The 23,769-nt window shown below is 59.8% G+C and overlaps 1 protein-coding gene and 1 long non-coding RNA gene across 3 annotated transcripts in view; both read right to left on the bottom strand.

The window, feature by feature from the left end:
• Window positions 1–514: 514 nt before the first annotated feature.
• Window positions 515–10,662, bottom strand: LOC122456691. The gene is made up of 3 exons (XR_006275690.1): window positions 10,652–10,662; window positions 2,418–2,428; window positions 515–1,015 (listed from the first exon to the last, which is right to left on the bottom strand). It is a non-coding gene; the product is annotated as an uncharacterized LOC122456691 (long non-coding RNA).
• A 6,544-nt stretch (window positions 10,663–17,206) lies between these two features.
• The window catches only part of LOC119842603 (H-2 class II histocompatibility antigen, E-S beta chain-like), a 62,165-nt gene continuing 55,602 nt past the window's right edge, over window positions 17,207–23,769 (bottom strand). Inside the window, exons 1-6 of one of the 2 annotated variants that reach the window (XM_038370979.2) lie at window positions 21,994–22,175; window positions 20,610–20,882; window positions 19,715–19,996; window positions 18,750–18,860; window positions 18,158–18,181; window positions 17,207–17,801 (exon numbers count right to left, since the gene is read on the bottom strand). In XM_038370979.2, coding sequence (XP_038226907.1) covers window positions 17,788–17,801; window positions 18,158–18,181; window positions 18,750–18,860; window positions 19,715–19,996; window positions 20,610–20,882; window positions 21,994–22,099 — 810 coding nt within the window. In that variant the 5' untranslated portion in view covers window positions 22,100–22,175 and the 3' untranslated portion in view covers window positions 17,207–17,787. Of the gene's footprint in view, window positions 17,802–18,157; window positions 18,182–18,749; window positions 18,861–19,714; window positions 19,997–20,609; window positions 20,883–21,993; window positions 22,176–23,769 lie in introns of those variants that run through there. The other variant, XM_043497250.1, reaches the window with a different exon arrangement.

Below are 23,769 nucleotides of genomic sequence, written 5' to 3'. Positions count from 1 at the left end.
GAATCCTAGAATATCAGGGTTGGAAGGAACTTCAGGAGGTATCTAGTCCAACTCCCTGCTCAAAGCAGGACCAACCCCCAACTAAATCAAAAAATTAAAAAAACTAAATCACTCCACCTGTGGTCCCCTGGTCCTATTGGGGTCCAGGAAGTGGCGGGCGGAAGCCAGCCCACTGCTAAAGGATCCCCCCCCCAGCCTAAGGGGGGGATCTACAGGACCTGGAAACCAAATGATTTCGGGGGACAACTAATGAAATAACAGGGACAGGAGTGTGGTCAAAGGGTCAAACGAAGGGAACCGGACGGGGACACCGAGCAGAGAACCCCGGACAGCGCCCACTGCTCCTCAAAGGTGTCAAGGGAGTCAGAGGACGCCGCCCAGAGGAACTCTGCCCGGAGGTGTGAACGGACGGAGGACTGGAAATAGGCCCCACAGTCACAGGAGACTCCATCGGCCAACCTCCTCGCTCTGGTTTTATAGATGGCCATTTTAGCTAGGGCCAGGAGGAGGCTGACCAGGAGATCCTGTGACTTTGTGGGGCCACGGATAGGGAGTGCATAGATAAGGAGGTGAGGGGGAAAGTGCAACCAGAAACGTAACAATGTCAAAAAGGTGCTGGAACAGGGGCTGCAACATGGTGCATGCCAGGTAAATGTGCACCAGGGTCTCCTTCATGCCGCAGAAGGGGCAAGTGTCCAGGACGGGGGTGAACTGTGCCAAGTACACACCCGTGCTCACGGCTCTGTGGAGACACACACACACACACACACACACACACACCTACCTACCTCTCTCTGGCGTGGTCAGGCCCCAGGTTGTTGGGAAACGCCCAACCGGGTCCGGGTCCCGGCAGCAGGAGGAGCTGGAACGAGATCCCAGGGGCTGAGAACAGCGGGGGAGGGGGACGCAGGCAGGTCACTAAGGGGCTAGAGTTGCCCCGATCCTGTAAATGTGCCAAGCTACGAGTTGCTGAGTGACCCCCTGGATTTTGTGAGAAGCTGCGTGTGCTGACGTGCTCTGCTGGTTTGGGGTCAAACTGAGCCCCTCCCCCCATACTGCATTTCCCCCCCACACCCACCCCAGCAAGGTCCCCCCAGCTGGGCCCCAGCTGCCCCATTGTCATAGGGCTTAGAGCTCCCCCAGCTCTCCAGTGCTGCACCGAACGAACAACCCCAGCACTCCAGACGCTGCCCTTGCTGCCACCTGCAAGGAGTCTTACTCCCCGTCCCCGCTGCTCCTCAGCTTGGCTCCATCCCTGCGTGGGGCAGATCCCCTGCCTTGAACTGCGGGGGGACGTGTCGAGGTCACTTGTGGCACCTCTATCTCCGGGGGCCTGACCCAGGATGCCCTGAGGAGCCCCGATATCTGGGGAGCAGGCGGGCAGCGCGGCGTGAAGACCCAGCCCCTCGAACAGGGCACTGCTTGGCCCCCCAAGAGCTAGGCACTGCTGGAGTCTCAGCCGGCTCTGTGATGCCAGGAGGGGCCCGGCTGGCGTCCCCCCCATCCACAGGCTGGTGTGGGGACTGCAGGGGGAGAGGACAGAGGGAATCTGGGCTGGTAGGGCCCCATGGGGCAGGGGAGGGTCCCCCATGCTGAGCCGGAGGCAGCCCCAGAGCCAGACAGGAGCTGGTGAAGCTCTGGAGACCCCTGCCCTGGGTTTGACCAAACACCTGCGGACAGTCTCGCCCGCCCCATGGAAATCGGGGGGGTTCTGCCCATGAGTTCAGTGGAGCCAGGACGTCACCCAGCCCTGGCTTTAAATACAGACAGACCCACAGCTGCTGTGACTTGGTGTCATGCCATCAGTCAGTGCTGAGTGACCCTGGCTGGAGACCCAGCCCTCCATAGCCAGGCCCTACAGCCGCCTGGCACTGCCCTGGGACCTGGCCTGCCCCCTGCTGAGCCTGGCCCCACCAAGGCCCACCCTCCCCCATGGGCCCAGGGGCCCCTGCCCTCTCTGACAGGTGTGGAAGTGGGGGGAGCAGGGCTGTGGTTCCCCCTGGGGTCCCCCCATGTGTCTCCTGCTCTGGGGGAGGGGCTGTTCCCTTGAAAACGCCCAGCTATAAAGACAAGATCTATGGGTCTGTGCTGGGGTGGGATGGGGCAGGGGAATCCCTTGGGCTGGGGTCCCTGCAGGGAGCAGTATTTGCTGACGCTGTGGGGACAGGGAGCGACCCGTGTCTGTCTCTGAGAGCGTATCGGGGGGGGCACTCCGTTCACCCCCCACAGCAGCACCCTCTCCATAGAGCTCAGGGGAGCGGGGAGCAGGAACATGGGGTGGGTGGGCGGAATCCAGTGGGGACCGTGCAGAATGGGCCTGATTTCTTGTGAAGTGTCTCAACCATGAGGGAGGGGACGTGTCCCACAGACCCCGCCCCCACACACCCTCAGAACCCACACGCAGGAAAGCCGGCCACAGAGGGTCCTGCTTGGGCAGGGGTGTCTGTATCCGTGACGCGCAGCCTGTCCCTCCGTGTGCACCCGGAGCCTGAGCACCCCCAAACTCCCATGCACAGCCAGGACCCCTCATTCCACACCAGCCCCACTCCGACTGAGCACCCCGATGGACAGACAGCCCCCATACTTGTCTCTAGCATGCAGGGGTTGGAGGGAGACAGGATTCCTGGGTCCTATTCCAAGCTCTGTGAGGAGAGTGAGGTGTAACTGTTAGAGCTGGGAATCCAGGACCCCTCGGTTCTATCCCTGGCTCTGGGAGGGGTGTGGGGCTGGTGGGTTAGAGTAGTGGGGGCTAGGAACCAGGACTCCTGGGTTCTATCACAGTTCTGTGGTTTCTGACAAGTCCCTTGCCCTCAGGGGTCCCCGTTGCACAGTGGGGTGAGGATACTGACCAGGGCTGCATTTCTCTCATAGTTTATTCCTCTCCAGTGCAGGTGTGGGGCTGGGCCAGGCCCCCGGATGCCAGCCAGGCTGCAGGCCCGGGTGGTTTTGGGTAGAAAGTCCCTGGCACCGAAATAACGCCCGCCCATGGGAGCCTGGTGTTTCACTGATGCACAAACAAGCAGCAATGCTGGGCTGGAATTAGTGCCTCCGGGGCTCGGCCAGTGGCAGCGCGGCACCGACCTGGCATCACCGGGCGCCGGGCAGAGTTGGGCCGGGAAGCAGAGTGTGTTGGATGCTGCTGGGGCTCGGGGCTGGGGAGGGGGCTCAGAACCATCCCTGGGGGCGGGGGGAGTGAAACCAGGTGAGGGGAAAGCTGACGTCAGTCTGTCCGTCTGTCCACCCACCCACAGGCGGAGGGAGTGAGCAACGACGTAGAGAGTTAACCCTTTCTGGGTCGCAGGGCCGGAGCAATGTCTCCACTGGGCTGTGGGCAACTGCAAGGGGACTTTCCTGCTGACCCTGGATTGACGGCCCTGGACTGCAAAGGCCCCATGTCCCGGCCCCCTGAGCTAGCCAGTCCCTCCTTCCCCTCCCTGCCCCGGCTCTTAAGTGCAGCTCCAGGGCGCGCAGCCCCATCCACTTGCCCTCCCAGACTGAGTCTGTGCAGGGAAAGCCCAGGGGGCCAGGCTCAAGGGCTGGAGTCAGCAGGGGCCCGTACTCAGAGCTGGGCTGGAACCCAGCAGTCCTGATGCCATCGGGCTGCCATAGCTAGTTAAGTTGTGACAGACTTTGGTTTGCACAGCGGCAGGATGGTGAATACCTTGTGGGAGGAGGGTCCGGGGGCAGGGGGGAGTAGGAGCAGGGCTGGGATGGTCCGTGTGGGGTGCTGGAGAGAGGAGACTCCACAGGCTAGGCTCTGAGTGACTCACACAGATTCACGCCCTTGTCCTGCGGGGACAGCCCATGGGTGCAGCTGATAGGGACGTCCCCACGGCCTCGTCTCCCCGCTCTCTGGGATGCTCCCCCGCCAGGATCCCAGAGCTCTTTGCACCCTGAAAGCGCTGGGGCCAATTCCCCCCACAGAAATGCAGCCACCTCTGGGGTGGGGCCTGGCAGCTGGGAAACAGCATATGTCATTTGAGACAGGAAGTGATGGGGACTCCAGTACCCAATGGAGCAGTGCGGGGAAGGGCCAGGGGAACATTAATGGCCATGGCGGGGCAGGGGCTGGGGCTGGTGTCTCCCCAGCAGCCCTAGGGCAGGGTAACAGCGACAGAGCAGGGCCGGGCTGGGGGGAGGGGGAATATGAGCACCCAGCCCACATATTGCCCCAGAGGTTGTGGGGTCCCCCCAGTCAACCCCCCCACAGTCAACCCCCCACCCCGCTGGATGTGGGACTCTCTGACTGGAATGGGGCTCTGGTGTCGCTGGTGAGTCTCTGGGCTCCTGGGGGGATGGGGCTGTGTCTCCCTGGGGGGTTTGGACTCCTGGATAATAACTGCCCTGCCCCATAGCCCAGCTCACTGACAGCCCCCCCCATCCCAGACCGGCCCCATTGCTGCCCCCCAGGCTGGGGTGTCCACGCTGTTGGGCTGCAGCCTGGGCTCTCCGGGGGTGTGGGAGCATCCTCCCCTCTGCAGCTGCCTCTACCCTGGGAAAGGGACTTGGGGCCCCCGCTCCCCACGGCCTCCTCCCTGCTGCCCCCAACCCTGGGGAAGGAACCGGTCTGCACTGGGACTGGAAACCCACAGCCTCCCCCAGGGGTCACCCCCATCCCCACAACCCCCCTCTGGGGCCCTGCCCAGACCCCCCCAGCACAACCCTGATCCCTCCAGCCGCTAAATGGCTCCATGGTGTGTCTGGAGAGTCCCCTCCCCCAGGGCAGCTGCTTTGTGCCCTGTGTCCCGCTCCCCACAGCCAGAGCCCAAAGTGCCCAGTGGCCCCAGCCCTGTCCCAGCTCTGGGGGAGCCGTGAGCATGGAGACGGGGGGGGCTGGGGATGGTTTATTAGGGTGCAGCAGTTCTAACAGTGCCCGGCCTCGGTCCGGCTTCCCCCCGGGCTGTGGAACAGCGTCCCCCAAAGGTTCCCCGAGGGCAGCGGGGTCAGCGAGAGGGAACGTGGGGCTGGGCTGGGGCAGGGTAAGGGTTAACGCAGGAGGGGTTGCCCCTGGGGCAGACGCTGCGGGGACTGAGGGGCAGGGACAGATCCCCAGGTGGGGACAGTGTGGGCTGGAGCCAGACAGAGCGCGGGGAGAAGACGGGAAGGGACTGGCCCCAGGTTCTGCATTCTCCAGGCTGGGTGAGGGGCTGGGAGAGACGGACGGAAACTAGAAACTAGAGTGACTCTGAACTGGACTTGGGGATCATGATAGAAGCCAATTGAACACGAGCTCCCAGTGTGATCTGTGGCTAAGGGTAGGTGTACCTTGCAACTAGACACTCTGGCTGGCCTGTGCCAGCTGTCTCGGGCTCATGGGGCTCAGGTTGTGTGGCTGTTTCATTATAGTGTAGCCTTCCGGGCTTGGGCTGGAGCCAGGGCTCTGGGATCCTCCCACCACGCGGGGTCCTAGACCCTGGTCTCCAGCCCAAGCCTGGAAGTTTACACTGCAATGAAACAGCCCTGCAGCCCGAGCCCCGCGAGCCCATCAGCTGGCATGGGCCAGCCGTGGGTGTCTAGTTGCAGTGTAGATGTCACGTACCCTAAGAGGGTGAATGTGACCATGGGCCGTATGAACAGGGGAATATCGAGCAGGTGTAGGGAGATGGTATCACCTCTATATACAGCACCAGTGAGACAGTCACAGGCTACTGTGTCCCATTCTGGGGTCTGCCCTACAGAAAGGCCATTGAAACGCAGAGACGAGCCACAAGGACGATTCAATGTCTGGAGAAACCTGCCTTTGAGTGAGAGATGGAAGGAGCTCAGGCTGTGCAGTTCATCCAAGGGAAGGTTCCGGGGGAGCAGATTTCTGCAAGCAGGAGGCTCTTTAGTCTCACAGACAAAGCTGAGTGAGAGCCAGTGGCTGGCAGCTGAAGTGAGACAAATTCAGACGAGAAATAAGGGACGCATTTAACCGAGAGGGGCACTAACCATTGGAACGGCCAACCCAGGGACACAATGGATTCGGCAACATTTAGAGTCTATACATCAGGCTGGGACGTCTCTTTCTAACAGACCTACTCTAGCTCGACTACCAGATATGGGCTGGATGTTGGTATTCCCGGGTGCGACTCTCTCTGGCCTGTGCGTGCAGGAGCTCAGACCAGATGCTCTGAACAGTGCCTTCTGGCCTTGACAGCTCTGGCTACGTGATTGGGATGGGGGGTGAGGGCCCCAGGGACATGGTGCTGCCCTTCAGGAGAGGCCAGCAGAGTGCTCCTGGCAATTACTGCCCTGCAAAGCTCGCTCCTGGACCCCAGCTGGGGTATGAGAACTAACAGCACCAGGGAGAGAGCCCTGACAATACCAAGTTGGGGGCAGGGGGCAGGACCGTGAGCTGCAGGGCAGCACTGGGGGTAGGGGCGGGTGGCAATGGGTAGAACTGCAGACTGAACAGTGGTGGGGAGGGCAGGGCACGGTGCCAGCAAGGTCTGGGGAGGGGCCCAGAGACAGATTGGCAGGGTCTGGGGCTCAGGGCACTGCCCAGGGTTGGGGTGTCATAGGGGGTGGGTCTGGACAGGGTGTAGAAGGGTCTGGGCTCAGGAAGGGACCAGGATGTGAGGTTATGGGGTTACCCAGAGGCGGGGGTGGGGCTTGGGATAGGGGTTGGCCCACAGGATAGAGTCTAGATGGGTCAGGGGTTATCTTTGGTGGGGCCTAAGACGGATGAAGGAGCTGGGATTGGGGGGTTCAGGACCACACAGGACAGGGTCTGGCCGAGTCAGGGGTTACCCCGGGAGTGTAGGGCTGGGGGAGGGGTTGGAATGGGGGGGGGTCAGGGAGAACACAGGACAGGGTCTGCAGGGGTCAGGGTTTACCCGTGGTGGGGGCTGGGGCTGAGAAAGAGGCTGGGATTTAGGAGGGTCTGGCAAGTCAGGGGTCACAGGGCTGCAGGGCACTGGTTGCCCTATGCCAGGGTGCAGGGAGGCTGCTATCCCTCAGGCCGGCCGAGGTGTCTCTGCAGCTCGGGGCACACCCTGTCCCCTGGGGTGGGGGATGGAGCAGACACGGCTCATGCAGAGCCCAGACCCGGCTCTTGCTGTAGCAGTTTCACCCGGTAACCGGTGACTCAGCGGCCCCAGGGCCTGCAATTGCTGCTTCTGGACCCACACCCAGTGCACGGAAAGTCCCTAGCAAAGCCGTGGGTCCCGGGAGCATGTGCCAGGGAACCGATCCTGGGAGAGTCCCTGGTGCCGGTCCAGCATGGGGGATGGGGAGTAGCTCCCAGTGCATCATGTATTGGGGAGTGGCCCAGCCTAGAGACGCCCTGGGGGTAGCAAAGCCAGATAGGGTGGCTGGGCCAGCTCAGAAAATCCTGCATGGACCCCCCCCTCCCCTCAGAGAGAGGAATCCCCTCATCTCACACCCACCCAACCCAGGGGCTCCTGAACCTTCCCTTGGGGAAAGGATCCCCCACTCACAGACCCCCCCCCACCCTAGGGCTCCTCCTGACAGCTCACAGACCCCTCACAAGCCACAATTCCACAGGCATGGAAAAAGTTGCACTCAGCAAGAAGCCATCCTGCTTGAAAGGAGATGTGGGAACAACAATCAAACATTAAACAATCAATATAAAAAGGGGAAGTAAATGGCAACAAATATGTTACAAGTCAACCAATACAGGCTATTGATAAGGGAAGCTAAAGGATTCAATGGTCAACAGGGTTAAGGACAATAAAAAGACATTTTAAAACATATTAGGAACTAAAATAACCCTCAGTCAGGTATAGGTCCATCACTAGATGCAGATGGTAAAACATTAAAGATGCAGAGAAGGCAGAAATGTCCCACAGCTATTCCTGTCTGTGTTTGGAGTGAGGCAGGAGGCTGTGTCCATCCCTGAGGAAGTTGTGGATGGACCAGAAAATTCACCATCTCTAGCAAGGAGGAGGTGTCTGCTAAAATTGGACACTTTCACATCAACAGTCCCAGATAATTTACACCCAAGATCAGAGGAACCAGCTGAGGAGCACTCTGAGGGTAAATACAGCCCAAGGCGAGGCAGCCCTTCTGGGCACCAAGAATGCAGGTTGTACCTGCAGGATGGGGATTGCCTTGGAAAGCCCTGACTCAGAGACAGGCTCAGGGTCAGTGTAGATACCTGCCTCACCATGAGTTTTCAGTGCAGGGCTGAGGAGATCCTTGGATGTATGAGCAGGGGAATATTGAGTAGAAGCAGGGGTGTGACCCTGCCTCTGTATGGCACATCTCACAAGACCGGACATAGGTAGAAACATCCTTGCCCTTCCCTCCCAGTGGAACGACTTTCCCAAACGGTCTTTGGTCCTGTTCACCCCAGCATGGCCATTAGGATGATCGTGGGCTAAGCTTAATAGCTTGACCTGGGACTTAGTTGGAACTACCAACTGTCTCTGAGGATGCCAGTCTTCCTGGTGTCCACCAGAAAGTTTCCTTGTATAAAAATCCTCTTTCTACAACAAACCTGGATCAATTAGAAGAGCTGAGAGGAGGTGGGTTGCTCCGGGCCGCCGTCTTGAGCCTCTTGTGTAGGGTTATCGGCTGCTGCCAGTGCAGGTTTGGTGCGGCTCTCTGGTGTTGGGGTTGCAAATACTGGATTCAGTGCTGGCAATGGTTCTGGTGCTGGTTGTTCTGCCGGTTCCGGTTCTGGGACTGGCTCTGTCTGGGTCTCTGGGACTGGATCCACTACTGCTGTTGCTGACGTTGGCATGGGGTCCGGTTCCAACACCTCTGATCTGGTCCCAGTAGAAGTTTCCGGAACAGAGCTAGGCGTGAGAGCTTGCTTAGCCTGGCTGCGGGTGACCATTCCCACCCTCTTGGCTAGCTTCATGTGATTAGCCAAGTCTTCCCCCAGCACCATGGGGATGTGATAATCATTAGAGACTGCAAAAGTCCATGTTCCTGACCAGCTCTTGTACTGGACAGGCAACTTGGCTGTAGGCAAATTGAAAGAGTTTGACTTGAAGGGTTGAATTGTTACTTGGATCTCTGGGTCGATTAAATTGGGGTCCACTAAGGAAGCATGGATAGCCGACACTTGCGCTCCGGTATCCCTCCACGCGGTGACCCTCTTTCTGCCCATACCCTCAGAGCACAGGGAAACTGTGAGTATCTGGGAGGCATCAGGGCCTGAGGACCTCTGGTGTGATTCCGGTGCAATGAATTGTAATCTGTTGGGGTTCTTGGGGAAGTTGGCCTTTTCATGCCCTGGCTCGTTACATTTAAAACATCGTCCAGCTGATGGATCACGGGGGCGAGGTGGGTTGCTAGAGAACGGTGTGGCAGGACGATAAGGTGTCTGGAGTGTTCCTTGGTGTGTAGTTGGGGCTTTGGGCTGTCCCCAGTAGTAGGGTGTGGTCAGAGGTTGTCTCTTCTGGTTTCCGCTCCAACTGCGACCAGGATTGTTCCTCTCTTCTCCCTCCACCCATTCTGTTCCGGTTTGCCCTTTCTGATATTCGCCCCAACTGCTACTAGTTTTTTTCTTTTCTGTCACCTCCACCCATTTGGCTCCAATCTCCCCTGCCTCGATTACAGTTGTGGGCTTCCCATCTAGGATGTATCTTTCTATTTCCTCAGGAACACCCTCTAAGAACTGCTCCATTTACATTAGGAAGGTCAACTCTTCCTAAGAGATTTAACACTTGCTCCCGATATCCAGGCATCCCAATGTTTCACAATGTGGTAGGCATGTTGGGTAAATGACACGTCTGGTTTCCACCTTAGGGCTCTGAACCGCTGATGGGAATGCTCGGGTGTTAGCCCCATTCTGACTCTCGCCTTGGTTTTAAACAGTTCATACTGGTTCATTAGTTCCTTAGGCATTTCAGCCGCCACCTCTGCTAAGGGTCCACTGAGCTGCGGCCTCAGCTCTACCATGTATTGGTCTGTAGAGATGCTGTACCCAAGGCAGGCCCTTTCGAAGTTTTCTAAGAAGGCCTCGGTATCATCGCCTGCCTTGTAGGTGGGGAACTTTCTGGGATGGGGAGTGGTACCTGGAGAAGGATTGCTAGGGTTTGTTGGTATATTCTGCTGAGCCGTTGCCTTCTCCATCTCCTCAGCATGCTTCCTCTCTTTTTCCTTTGCCTCCATTTCTGTCCTGTGGGTAGCCTCTTTGGCTTTTTCTGCCTTGGGTTCTGTCATCTTAGCCGCTCTGTTTTTAACTAACTTTACACCCGAGAGTTAAAAAAACAAAACAAAACTGACTTGTAAAATTTAGTTGTGCTGTAACCTGATACCTATGTTCTGTGATAGCTATTCTCAGCCTACAGAAAAATCCTCCAGCTGCTCTTAGCTAAAAAAAAAGAAAACAACAAAAACATCTTCAGGTTTGTGAAAAACTTGTGAATTTCCCTGCAGGAGTTTAACTACCCTGCCTTTAGGTAGAGAAAACTCCAGCTCACAAAAGGAAGGTCCCTTTATTATGCTTGCTGCTGTTCCCTTTTACAAAACCCTTTTAAAATCCTGCTGCGCTTCTGGTTCAAAATGATCCCACCGTCTCCACCATGTCAAGGTTCCTCCCCAACTCTGAACGCTGGGGTACAGATGTGGGGACCTGCATGAAAGACCCCCCAAGCTTATTCTTACCAGCTTAGGTTAAAAACTTCCCCAAGGTACAAACTTTGCTTTGTCCTTGAACCCTATGCTGCCACCACCAAGCGGATTAAACAAAGACCAGGGAAAGAGCCCACTTGCAGACATCTTCCCCCCAAAATATCCCCCCAAGCCCTACATCCCCTTTCCTGGGGAAGGCTTGATAAAAATCCTCACCAATTTGTACAGGTGAACACAGACCCAAACCCTTGGATTTTAAGAATAATGAAAAAGCAATCAGGTTTTAAAAGAAGAATTTTAATTAAAGAAAAGGTAAAAGAATCACTCCTGTAAAATCAGGATGGTAAATCCCTTACAGGGTAATCAGATTCAAAACATAGAGAACCCTTCTAGGCAAAACCTTAAGTGACAAAAAGACACAAAAACAGGAATCTATAGTCCATCCAGCACAGCTTATTTTACCAGCCATTAAACAAAAGGAAATCTAACGCATTTCTAGCTAGATTACTTACTAACTGACGCCTGCATTCCTGATCTGTTCCTGGCAAAAGCATCACACAGACAGACAGACCCTTTGTTCCCCCCCTCCAGATTTGAAAGTATCTTGTCTCCTCATTGGTCATTTTGGTCAGGTGCCGGCGAGGTTACCTTAGCTTCTTAACCCTTTATGGGTGAAAGGGTTTTTCCTCTGGCCAGGAGGGTTTGATAGCCCTGTATACAGAAAGGTGGTTACCCTTCCCTTTATATTTATGACAGCCCCCTAGAGGGGAAAGGCCCCATAGCTTACTGCCCCCCCCGGCCAGCCTCTCTCCCCACACTGGGGATAGACTGGAGCTGGTGCCCCTAGAGGGGAGAGGTCCTGTACCCTCCCCCCAACAAACCAACCAGCCACCCCAATTCCCCTCCAGCCTGGAGTCATTTGGTCACTCGGGCCTCATTCCTCTGCGTTAGAAAGCACAGACGATGTGTGTGAGATTAGGCCAGGAGTCCCGGCCCCCAGCCCTGCCCACCCCCCCTGCTCTAACCCACTAGCCCCCACTTTCCTCCCAGAGCTGGGGATGGAACCCAGGAGTCCTGGCTCTCAGCCCCCCCTGCTCTCACCCACTAGTCCCATTCCCCTCCCAGAGCCGGGGAGAGAACCCAGGAGTCCTGACTCCCAGGCCCCCCTCCTCATAGACTTAAGCTCAGAAGGGACCATTGTGATCATAGAATCATAGAAGATCAGGGTTGGAAGGAACCTCAGGAGGTCATCTAGTCAACCCCTCTGCTCAAAGCAGGACCAATCCCCAAATAAATCATCCCAGCCAGGGCTTTGTCAAGCCTGACCTTAAAAACCTCAAAGGAAGGAAATTCCTCCACCTCCCTAGGTGACGCATTCCAGTGCTTCACCACCCTCCTAGTGAAAAAGTTTTTCCTAATATCCAACCTAGACCTCCCCCACTGCAACTTGAGACCATTGCTCCTTGTTCTGTCAACTGGTACCACTTGTGCAGATACTTGAGTGTGATGCAGGAGGGAGGGGGAGTGCTGACCTGGGAATGTGGCAGGGGAGTTTCACTGGGGATGGGTTTCAGAGTAGCAGCCATGTTAGTCTGTATTCGCAAAAAGAAAAGGAGTACTTGTGGCACCTTAGAGACTAACAAATTTAGCTGATGAAGTGAGCTGTAGCTCACGAAAGCTTATGCTCAAATAAATTTGTTAGTCTCTAAGGTGCCACAAGTCCTCCTTTTCTTTTCACTGGGGGTGGGAGACCGGAGAGCCTGTCACCTGAGCCAGGAGGGGGAGGGGGAGGTAACACCTCTGCCCAGGAATGTGGACAAAGGCTACAGGAGGGAGCCTGCTGGGGGGGTTTTGGTTTCAGTTTGGTGCTGGGTGGTGGAACGCAGGGAACGCCAGGGCTGGGGTCTAAGCTCCCGGCCCCCCAGAAGGACTTGACTGAGGGGTCCTGGTTGTACCCACAAGCTCTGTTTTAGACTGTGTTCCTATTGTCCAATAAACCTTCCCTTTTACTGGCTGGCTGAGAGTCACAGTGAATCCCAGAAAGAGGGGTGCAGGGCCCAGACTTCTCCACACTCCATGACAACTGGTGGTAGTGGTGGGATCTACTGCACCCCGTGAACGGCGCTTCCTGCAGTAAGTGACTGGGGAACAGTAAAACGAAGGGGGATTGATGGGGACCAGGCATGCTGAAGATTCAGAGAGAGACGGTTTCAGGGGGCAGTTAACCCCTGGGAGTGTGTGACCAGAGAGAAGGACTTTTGCAGTAACAGGGTCCCCCGGGGGATTGCAGTGAGCGGTCCCAGGGGTGGAGGAGTCTGCAGCTCGACCCTGGCAAAGAGGTGGTGACCTCAAGAAGGACTGGCACCCCAGGGGTTCTCCCTGGACACCGTGGAAAGCTGCCCAGGCCTGCGAGTGGCCAGCAGGGAGATGTTTGCTAAACGCCTTAAGAGCGACCTGGGGGAGCTGTGCAGGCAGAGGGGGCTGCGCTTTGGGAGGTCCACCAAGGAACAGCTGATTGCCCAGTTGGAGGAGAAGGATGGCTTGGACAACCCGATCCCTGTCCCTGAGAGAAGCCCAGTGAATATCGAGAGCACTCTGACCCCAGCAGCCAGCAGGGGATCCTCCCAGCGGAGCTCCCCATCCCTGGAGTGGAGGCAGCTGGAATGGGAGAGGGAGATGAAAATGATGGAGCTGGAGGGTCATGAAAAGCAGCATCAGCATGAGGAGAAGCAACGTCAGTATGAGCAGGAGGAGAAGGAGAAACAGAGGCAGCATGAAGAGAAGCAGAGGCAGCATGAACTGGAGCTGGCCAGGCTGAGGAGCAGTGGGGCCCAAGCTGCAGTGAGTGAGGGGGGACCCAAGACTGCAAGGAGCTTTGATAAGTGCTTCCTGGCCCAGCGTAAGGAGGGGGAGGACATAGATAACTTCCTGATGGCCTTTGAGAATACCTGCGAGATGCACAGGATTGACCCTGCAGGCAGGCTCCAGTTTCTCACCCCTTTACTGGATCCCAAAGCCGTGGAGGTGTACAGCCGAATGACAGGGGCAGAGGCAGGGGACTACGAACTGTTCAAAAAGGCCCTGCTCCGTGTGTTTGGGCTGACCCCTGCGATGTACCAGCACTAATGAATGGTGTGGGGGTGAGCCATGCTACAGGGAATGCAGCTCTCCCAGCTGGTGCCTGGCCAGGCCATGAGCCATGGATTCCCCGAGGATGCCAGTCGGGCAGCCTGGGTCCATGACTTCTCCATGAGGAAGGTGATATCACAGCCCCAGGTGTCTCTGAGGCTGTCACAGAGTGTGAGGGAGTCAGGGCCCTGTACCCCCACTTCCTGCGATTCCCTGTGACTCTCAGCCAGCCGGGGAAACAGAAAGTTTATTAGACGACAGAAACATGGTCAAAAACAGAGCTTGTAGGTGCAGAGAACAGGACCCCTCAGTCAGGTCCATATTGTGGGGCAGTGAGCCAGACAACCCTGTCTGCACTTCACTCCATGTTCCCAGCCAGCCCCAAACTGAAACTCTCTCCAGCCCCCCCCCCCCGGCTTTGTCCCTTTCCCAGGCCAGGAGGGCACCTAATCTCTTTGTTCTCCAACACCTTCAGTTGGCACCTTTGCAGAGAGGAGGGGCCCAGGTCATCAGTTGCCAGGAGACAGGGCCTCTAGGGCTCTGCAAGGATCATACACCCTTATCTCACCACATAGATACTGGTTTCAGAGTAGCAGCCGTGTTAGTCTGTATTCGCAAAAAGAACAGGAGGACTTGTGGCACCTTAGAGACTAACACATTTATTTGAGCATAAGCTTTCGTGACCTACACGAAACTGTAGGGGAAACTGAGGCACCCCTACAGTATTCAGAAGAAACGTTAAGAACAGTCCCACTTCGTCACAGGAGTGTCACTGCAGTGTCTGGGACTGGGACTTATCTCCCTGCTGGGGCGGGTCGCCCAGACTGGCAGGGCTGGGCCAGAGGAGAGGTGAGGGCCACAAAATGAACCGGGGCTCGAGAGACGGTGTTTAACAGGCTTGGGGCCTTGCTTTGGATCCAGCGACAGACGGGGCTTTGGTCCTGGTGGTCCCAATTCTGGCTGGCGAGCAGGGAAGAGCCCAGCCCATCCGACGCCCCATGTGGGAGACGGGCGATTCCTGCTGCTCAGGGAGCGGTTACGTCTGGTTACTGGTTTTTATGTGTGTCTCTGTGATACTTTCCCCCTGAGAGTTGCTGTCTCTGCTGAGCACGAGCCAGCTGGGAACTGGTCTCCCAGGTACACTGAGTCGGGGCTACGGCCCTGTGGATCAGGCTCTGGGAGGCCACGTCAGGCCAGGGGGCCAGACCTCTGGGGTCTCACTCTGCCGCCAGGGTGAGCCCCACAGCTTCACCACCTCCTTAGGCTGGACATCTGGGCCTGCAGCCCCCTGCTCCCCCACGTGAGCTTGTCAGCCAGCCCCACTGAGGCAGACCCTGGGGGAGACCTGGCCGCTCTTCGGGGATCAGAGCCCCGGCCCAGCATTTGCAGGGACATGCAGACAGTGCTGTCAGAACAGGCGGGTTTATTAGCCAGCTGGCCCCAGCACCGGGAGGCCTGAGGGGAGCCCAGAGGACCGAGCGTTACAGCCCGGCCCATGGTCAGCCCAGCGCCCAGCCCGGCTGCAGGAAACCCCAGGGTTCAAGCTCCTTCTGTCTCTCCTCCTCCAGCAGACTCCAGGTGGGAGCCCCAACTCCTCGCAGCAGCCAGCTCCTCTCCCCCACACCCCTCCCAGCCCTTTGCTCTCCAGCGGGGGGGTCGTTGCTCAGCCCCCCTGCAGAGAGGCGGGGAGTCCGTCTCCCTCTGGGGTGCTGGGTGCTTGGTGTGTCAATGTCCTGGCCACTGGATCTGCCATTCTCAGCTGCTCCACGGATCGGGGGGCTATGGCCCAGGCAACTGGGTGATACCCACACCTTTGGCTCCTAGCCTGCCCTGAGGACAGACAGTCCTTCTCCACTCCACTGGGTAACAGTGCAGCACATGGGGGAAACTGAGGCACACACAGGACTCATAAAAACATCACAGAAAATTCCCATGTCATCACACCTGGTAACTACTGGCAAACACTGAAGCTCAGAGCCAACCCCCCTGAGACAGGTCTGGGATTCTCTGCCAGGGACGGGGCTCCGGGGTGTTTGGGGAGTGAATCTCTGGGCCCCGGGGGTTGAGGGGCTGAGACTCCCTAGGGACGAGAGGGTTGGAAGGCTGGGTAATAATTGCCCCCCACCCCGTGTGCTGCCCCCGAGCTGCTCCCCAGCCCTGGTGCCCCACTGCTGAGCCCCCGGGGCTGGGGGTATCAGGCTGGTCCCTGCAGCCCAGGCTTGGGCCAGAAGCATCTCTCCAGCTGCCTCTCCCCTGGGAAAGGGATTTGGGGGGCCCCCTCCCTGGGGCTCCCGATGCTCCCTCCCCGCTCTCCCCACCCCTGGGCAAGGAGCCCATCCAGCCTGGGAACAAACCTGCAGCCTCCCCCAGGAATCACCCCCCTCTCAGAGCCACCCCATGGGCTCCTGCCCCCTCCCTGCAATCAGAACCGGCCCCTGCCCCGTGCCCAGCCTGGCTCAGCTGTGTGTTCGCACTGTTAAAACGGGTGTTAGATGGATCCCAGTGCGGTCAGACTGTGTGAAATGCTCGTAAGGGCTGTCTGTGTTAGTCTCACCTAGAACAGGGGGGTCCCAGGCTATCAGGCGACAGGGAAGGGTTTGCTCTGAATCAGTGAATCCAGGCAGGAGAGACGAGTCACTAGGTGTGAAATACCAGAGTGCCCAGGCCGGGTTCTTTCCACCCGGCCCAGCAACAGACACCCTAGGGTAAGTCTACACTACGGCTCATGTCAGCGTAATTTGTGTCGCTCGGGTGTCACAGGGGCATGCACAGGAATACAAATATGGCCACTTTTGGAGGGGTCCTTTCTGTGCCCCCCTGTGCCTGGAGGAGTTGGCTCTTCCCCCGCCTCCCCCCACCCCGGCAGCCAGAGGAGCTGGATCTCCCCCCGCGGCTCCAGGGCTTGAGGAACTGTCGTCTCCCCTCTGGGGCTGGGGGAATTCTGATGGGGCTTGCTCCTGCTTGACCCCCCTTGCGCATGCCCCTGGGGGAATAAACGACCTCCTGGAGTGACGTAAGTTACACTGACACAAGCAGTCGTGTGCCCAGCGCTGCCAGCGGAGAGCGTCTCCCCCCACTCCCATGCTGCGCGCAGAGATGGGTTTTCGGGCCAAGGGGAGATCTCCCTCCCATCGGCGTAAAGCATCTTCACCAGACATGCTACAGCAGCCCTGGGTGTGTGGACAAGCCCCACGCCCCAGGTGGGCTCTTGGGGGACCTCAGAGGACACAAGACTTGGTTGAGGTCCCCCCCACACACCCTCATGAAGGGGAGAGGTGCAGGAGCGCTCGTCCCACCCGCTTGAACATGGGGAGGAAGGGCATGAAAACCCCCGTCCAGGAGAAAGCCCTCGCTGGATGCGGCGTGGATGGGAAGGGGCAGGAATGACCAGGCACCAGATCCTCTGGCTGTGCCCGGGTCAGCCCCACAGCACACACAGCGCTTGCTTGTGACAGGAGTTTCTGTGACCTTTGGGCCCCTAGAGCTGTAACTCCCTGGTGGGGGTGTGTGACCTGCTGTAACCTTGTAAAGAAATCCCAGTGCTTGGTCTTCGTTAACAAATCTTTACTGAGGTTATTACAGGATTGGCTACAAGCGTTGTCTGTGGAGCGAGACGAAAGGTGCAACTGCCCTGGGGTAAGTGACTGGTCCTTTGGGACAGGGAGAGACCCGAATATCGCTGTGATTTGTGGGGGAAGGGACGATCGATGGATCACAAGGGCAGGCTGGTCGGGGTGGCCAGACAGATGGGAGAGCCCAAGGGGACTGTCTGTGGCTCCGCGGTGACGTTGTTACAGGGCCTGCAGAGTTCACACCCGATACTTTGGTGAAATCTCAGTACAGATCTCAGCCAATTTGGGGTTGGTGCCCTGGGTGCCACTGAGATTGGTATCCACACTCGTGAGCCACTCCAGACAGTGTGACAGGGTCGCCCCAGGGCCCTGTGGGGACTGAGGGGCAGGGATGGGTCCCCTGGCGGGGGCAGCGCGGGCTGGAGCCAGGCAGAGCGCGGGGAGCAGATGGTGATGGGAAGGGACCGGCCCCAGGTTCTGCATTCTCCAGGCTGGGTGAGGGGCTGGGAGAGACGGACGGAAACTCCTGCCGGCCGGGGGATCCGACGCCCAGGATCTAATTCAGGAGCCCTGCAGGGAGAGGGGAGAGAAATCAGCCCCTGGCCGTGGGGCTAGCGGGAGGGATGGGGGATTTTCTCGGCCAGGCTCCAGGGCGCCCCCAGGGACTCTGCCCGGCAGCCACAGGGCTGGGCGATGCTCAGCAGGACCCAGGACCCTCTGTCCCCAGGAGCAGCTCGGGGATTGGCCTGAATGGGACCGAGGGAGCTGCAGACTCCTCCTCCATGGTGCCAGCGCCCCATTGCCCAGCTGCCCCAGGTGGGTGTCATAGGCCGATGGGAAGAAGCAGCTGCCCCACAGGTGTCCCAGGCAGCCTGTGGTCAGTGTGGGGAGAGGCGGGTTTAACAGGGGAAGGGGATTGAAATTACCTGCAGGTTGGGGAACGGGGCGCCCTGAAAAACAAAGAGAGACGTGGTCATAGCCCTGGGCAGCGGGAGCCGATTCCTGGGCATCAGAGCTCCAGCCCCTGCCCCACAGCATGGAACATCCTTCACTAGGAACCCAGCCCCCATCTAACCCCCAGACCTGGGGTTACCCCCTGCCCCTGCCCCGTTATTACTGCAAATCCCTGTCACAGAATCCCTGCCCCGGGGGAGGGGACGGGAAATGCTCTGAGCCCCTGGGCAGGGGCAGCTCTCCGCACTGCGAGGGGTCGGGGTTTCTGTCCCACCCCGGGGATAGGGGAGGGGAGAGTGGGAGCTCCCAGCCTGGCCCCGGCACCCCACACTGAGATCCCCACATGGCCCCTGCTCTGTCCCTGCCCTAGGAGCAGGTAGAATCTCACCCAGCGCCGGCCCCAGGAGACTAGAAACTGGGAGGCCCCTGCCAGATTCTGAGCAGTCCCGGAGGTGGGGAGGGGGGGTGGGGCCTGCAGCCAGACCCAGATCCCCCTGAGCCCCCCTCAGACCCACATCCCCCCAGAGACATCCTGGTGCCCCGCCCCTGCCCGGAGCCATTCACCTTTCTTATTCTTCAGGTAGATGAGGAGTCCCGGCACCAGGAAGATCAGCCCCAGCACGAAGCCCCCGACCCCCGTCAGCATCTTGCTCCTGGCGGAGTCAGACTGCGCCTCTGAAACAGGGACATGGAACGGGCCGGGTCAGAGCCAGGGGCCTCTGGGCCGGGTTCCTGTCTGCGCCGGTGACCAGCGCCAGCCGGGGCAGAGCCAGGGGCCTCCGGGCCGGACTCCCGTCTGTGCCAGTGACCAGCGCCAGCCGGGGCAGAGCCCGCAGAAGCAGCTGTGGGACAATCTGCCCCTTGTCAGGGCTCCGCTTGGTTTGTCCGATGTCCCTGCCCATTGTCAGCATGAACTGGTCGAGCCAGGGTCGTCCCTAGGGGAGTGCAGGTCCCAGGGCAGAAGTGACGGATTCGCTTCTTTCAGGACCGATCGCAGCAGCCAATTGCACCGGCCCGTGGGGCCCGGAGCAGTTGTTCCAATTCTCCCTACCCAAGGGACGGCTCTGAGTCTTCTGTGAGACACAGAAATAGCCAGTCTCTGTGTGAACCTTGCTCTGTTCTTGGGCTCAATTATATTCTGTGGCAGTGAGTTCCACAGGCCAATTACACAGTGTGTGGGAAATGTCCTTCCTTTTATCAACTTTGAATTTGTCCCCTTTCCATTCCATTGTGTCTCTCCTTGTCCTTGTGTGGTGAGACAGGGAGAACAGATGCTCCCAATCTCCCTTCTCCAGACCAGTCATTATTATGAACATTTTTCTCCTCTCCCCGCCCCGTCACTGCCCCACTCAGGTTGTGTCTACACAGCGTTTTGAAGCCCGTGGAAGTGAGCTCCCAGCCCAGGTTGATAGATTTGGGTTAGCAGGGCTCGTGTGAGTGCTCTGCCCCAGGCCCATCCCCTGGGGGCTCCACAGAGCGAGGGGTGCCCCTACGGGCTCAGGGGTTGCCCCACACACAGAGTCTCTTACCCCAGTTCACAGTGATGGGGCCCTGCAGGCTGATGTGCTCCACCTGGCAGGTGTAGATGTCCCCGCGCTGGGGGCTCATCTCCAGCATCACCAGGATCTGGAAGGTCCAGTCTCCGTTCTGGAGCAGCTCCGTGGACACCACCCCGGCCGTCTGCTCCTGCCCGTTCTTCAACCACTTGATCTCGATCCCCGAGGGGTAAAACCCCGTCACGGAGCAAACCAGCAGGTGGGAGTGGGGCCCAGACTCCGATGTTGTTGGGGAAACTTTCACCTTGGGCTGAACTGGGGGGCGAGAGGGGAGGGGCTGGGGGAGGGGCTGGAGACGGAGCAGGGTGACTCCCCCTCCCCCAGGGAACGGCCCCAGCTCCAGGATCAGCAGAAAGGGCCTGAGGGGAGTCGCGTCCCGTCACCCCCATGGGGACAGAGCCGGGGACGGTCTGACCCTCGGGGCCCCGGGAGACGCGGTCTCAGCCAGGGACCAGGGGCTGCTCCCTGCCCCCTGCCAGGGGCACCCCAAGGGGGGCGGGGAAAGTTCTGCCCCATCGTGCGGCCCCGCCCACCCCAGGAAGGGGGGTAGGAGCCGCAGCAGCCGCCTGCCGCAGGGGGTCTGAGTGGGGGGCGCTGGGGCCTGGACCCCCCGAGGGGCGGGGGAGGGTCAGTCACCCGAGACTGACCCGGGCCTGGGGCTCTGCTCCCGGCCGACAGGGGGCGCCGCAGCCAGACCCGGGGGCGGCCGCGGGGGGGGCGAGAAGGGAGGAGACTCCCCCGCCCGCCCCCCCCGCAGCTGGGCGACCCCGGCCCCCGCCGCGCCCCGCTCTCTGTGCCCCGCCCCCCCCGGCGCAGCCGCAGCTCAGCCCCCCCGGCCGAGAGCCGGACCATGGACCCCCCCGCTCACCTCTGCGGCCGACCATCCTCCCGGTCTGCGCCACCGCGTAGTTGTGCCGGCAGAACGTGTCCACCGCGGCCCGCCCGTCCGCCAGGATCGCCGGGTCCTTGTTCCAGAACTCGGCGTCGGGCCGCCCCAGCTCCGTGTCCGCCACGAACCGCCCCAGCTCGCTGTCGAAGTGCACGAACTGCTGCCGGCCGTACAAGTATCGGTGCAGGAACCGGACCCGCGCGGTGCCGTTGGTGTAGAGACATTCGGCCTTCGCCTGGTAGAGGAAATGCTCTGGGGGCGGGGGCGGAGACGGGCCGGGCTCAGGGCTCCGAGCTCAGCGGGGGGGAACAACCAGAGCCCCGGGACCCCCCCAGCACCGCCCTGGATCCACTGGCCGCCGCGGGAGCCCGCAGGTCTGGGGGGGGACACTGAGCGGGGGGGCACGGGGGGAGGGGCGGGGTAGGAGGAACAGCAGAGAAGTGGGGGTGGGGCACAGGCGGGGTGCGGGGAGACTGAGTCACGGGCGGCACAGCACCGATGGGGGACGCAGGGGAGCTGGGAGCCAGCCGGGGGCCGCTCGCTCTGGGGCAGGAGACGGTCCCAGGGTCTGGCCCTGGAGCAGCCTGTTAATGTGGATTCACCCCAGGTTCCCGGGAGGGGGGGAACGGTGTAAAAGGGAACGATTCTGTGCATTGTGTCTCGCCCCCATGGGAGGGGCCTGGTCCCCCCATGACCCCTCCCCAGCCTGGAACCCCCCCAAACGCCACAGAGGGAGCCGGAGCTCATGGAGGAAAGACAGAGACCACCACATCCAGCACCGGCCCAGGATAGGGCTCCCCGGGCGTGTGTGGTCCAATCTCCCCCTCATACATCTGCTGTCTGCCTGGATGGGTCTCGCCAGGGCCTATGGGGCTGATCCTCCCTGATACACCCAGCACCTGCCCAGGCTCCCCGGGGTGAGGAGGGTCTGATTCCCCCAATACACCCGTGACCAGGATGGGGCTCCCCAGGACATGTGGGGTCTGATCCCCCTGATACACCCAGTGCCTGCCTGGCGTGCAGCTCCCTGGGCATGTATGTGGGGTCCAATCCAACCTCGCAGATATACACAGCACCCACCTGGGCCATGATCTACAGGGTGTGTGGGTCCAATCCCCCCCGGATACACCCAGCACCTGCCCAGGACAGGGCTCCTGGCTGTATGTGGGGTACAGTTCCCTGAGTGATACACCCAGCATGTGCCCAGGATGGGACTCCCAGGGCGTTTGGCAGTGCACAATTTGTGCCAGGGCTGAGCCCCGGCCCCTCTGGGCTGCATCAGTTATGAATATAAAAAAATTGCTTGAGCCCCCGCCCCTCTTTCATTACAAATTAAGCCCTGGCGCTGGGGGTCTCTACTCACCTGGGGGCTCCGTGCAATGAGCCAGGTGGGTTCTCAGCACCGTCAGTGTCACTAGCAGAGCCCCAGCCCAGCGGCTCCCGGTCCCCAGGATCCAACCAGCCCCCATCGCTGCTCAGGAGGGAGAGATCTGGAAAGTTGTCGGGACCCCCCAGCCTGAGACCTTCTTTGTCCAGCTCCGAGCACCAGCTGCAGGACGCTGCCCACGGCCCCGGGGATTGGGCACCCCCAGCTCAGGGGCCAGTCAGCATCGGGTCTGTGCAGCATCATCCCTTGCCAGGCAGAGCCAGCCCCAGCAGGGCTCTGTTCCATACTTCTCCCTGGCAGGGGGCAGAACAGGGCCTGGGGTCGGGCTGCAGGACTCACCTGGCGCCTGCCATGGCCCCGGGGCAGCTGGAGAACGGGGCCACCCCAGGGACCAGCCCCCACCAGAGCAGGTCCCCCAGCAACAAACCTGGGACCCTCTATCCCCTTCCCCTGGTGCCTCGATCCTCTGCTGCTGGCTGGGGCAGGCCTGGTGTGGGGGCATCTCTGGTTTGTCTGGGTAAATTTAGGCCCAGTGAAAGGTTTGGGGCTGGCCCCACAGGCAGAAGTTCTAAGCTTCCCCCTCCCCCACCTCCATGGGCCTGAGCCCTGCCCCCCGGGACCCTGCTAGAGATGTTCAGTCTCCATGAGTCAGGCACAGCTTGGCCTCCCAGCTGCTCTCACTATCGAGCTCCCTAAGGGGCTTCTCTGGCCCCCCATCTCTGAGCCCCTCCCCCTCTCCGCTGCATTCACCCCCCGCTCCGGTGGGGCAGGGCCGAGCCATTGTCCCCAATGCCCAGCTACGGAGGGAGGCCCAGAGAAGTCAGTGACTGGCCCAGGGTCACACACGGTCTGTGGCATGGCAGGGCCGGGAATGACCCCAGGGCTCCTGGGTCCCAGGCCAGCTGCTCCAGCGCCCGGCCCCTCCTGCCGGGGTCAGTGTGAACACCCAGCGCGTTAGCGGGTTGGGGGTGCGGGGACGGATGGCAGCGGGTTTGGGCAGGGGACACGGATCAACACACCCACACAGGGCCCAGAACAGACCCTGGTGGGAGGGAGTTTGGTCACTAACAGCAGGTTGGAGCCGGTGCCAGCAGAGGGGACAGGCCCCATGTCCCCGTCCCCCCCTCCTCAGCCAGTCAATCCCCGCCCTGGGGCCTCATGAGTAATGGTCCTGTGTCCCAGTCTTCCATGGATGTTGCCCCAAACCCCGTTTGTGACCTAGTCTACACTTAACACTTATCCCAGCAGACCTCTGTGGGTCAGGGGTGTGACACACCGCCCCCCCAATGGAGAGCTGGGCCGGCTAAGTCCCCAGTGTGCACACAGCCGTGCTGCAGAACAGGGTGTCTGGGGGTGGTGTGAGTGCCATGTGGGGAGACCCCACCCAGTGGCGCGGCATCCACACTGTGGACAAACCTCCCCCGCTCCTGGTGGTGGTGCATTCACATCAAGGACAACCCCCTGCCCCTCCCCCAGCGGCGCCGTGTCCCCATCAGGGACAACCCCCCACTGCAAGAGCCATGTCCACACCAGGAGCAGGCATCTGGCCGGGAATATGCAGTATGGTCAACCCCAAATGCTTTAAAATGCTGCAATGATGTACAAATAGCAGCTGTGGGGTTTATTTGCCTTCTGCTCTTTGAGCCCTCCGGGTGCCCGGGGGTTACAGTTTGAAGCTCTCCCCACAGCCCCGAGGGCTGGACACTCACTTTGTCTCTAAGATCGAGGCTGGAATCGTCCCAGACTCGTGAC

The sequence above is a fragment of the Dermochelys coriacea genome, chromosome 14, assembly GCF_009764565.3.
Source record: "Dermochelys coriacea isolate rDerCor1 chromosome 14, rDerCor1.pri.v4, whole genome shotgun sequence".
Classification (NCBI taxonomy): Eukaryota; Metazoa; Chordata; order Testudines; family Dermochelyidae; genus Dermochelys; species Dermochelys coriacea.
This window is presented reverse-complemented; position numbering and strand designations above follow the sequence as displayed.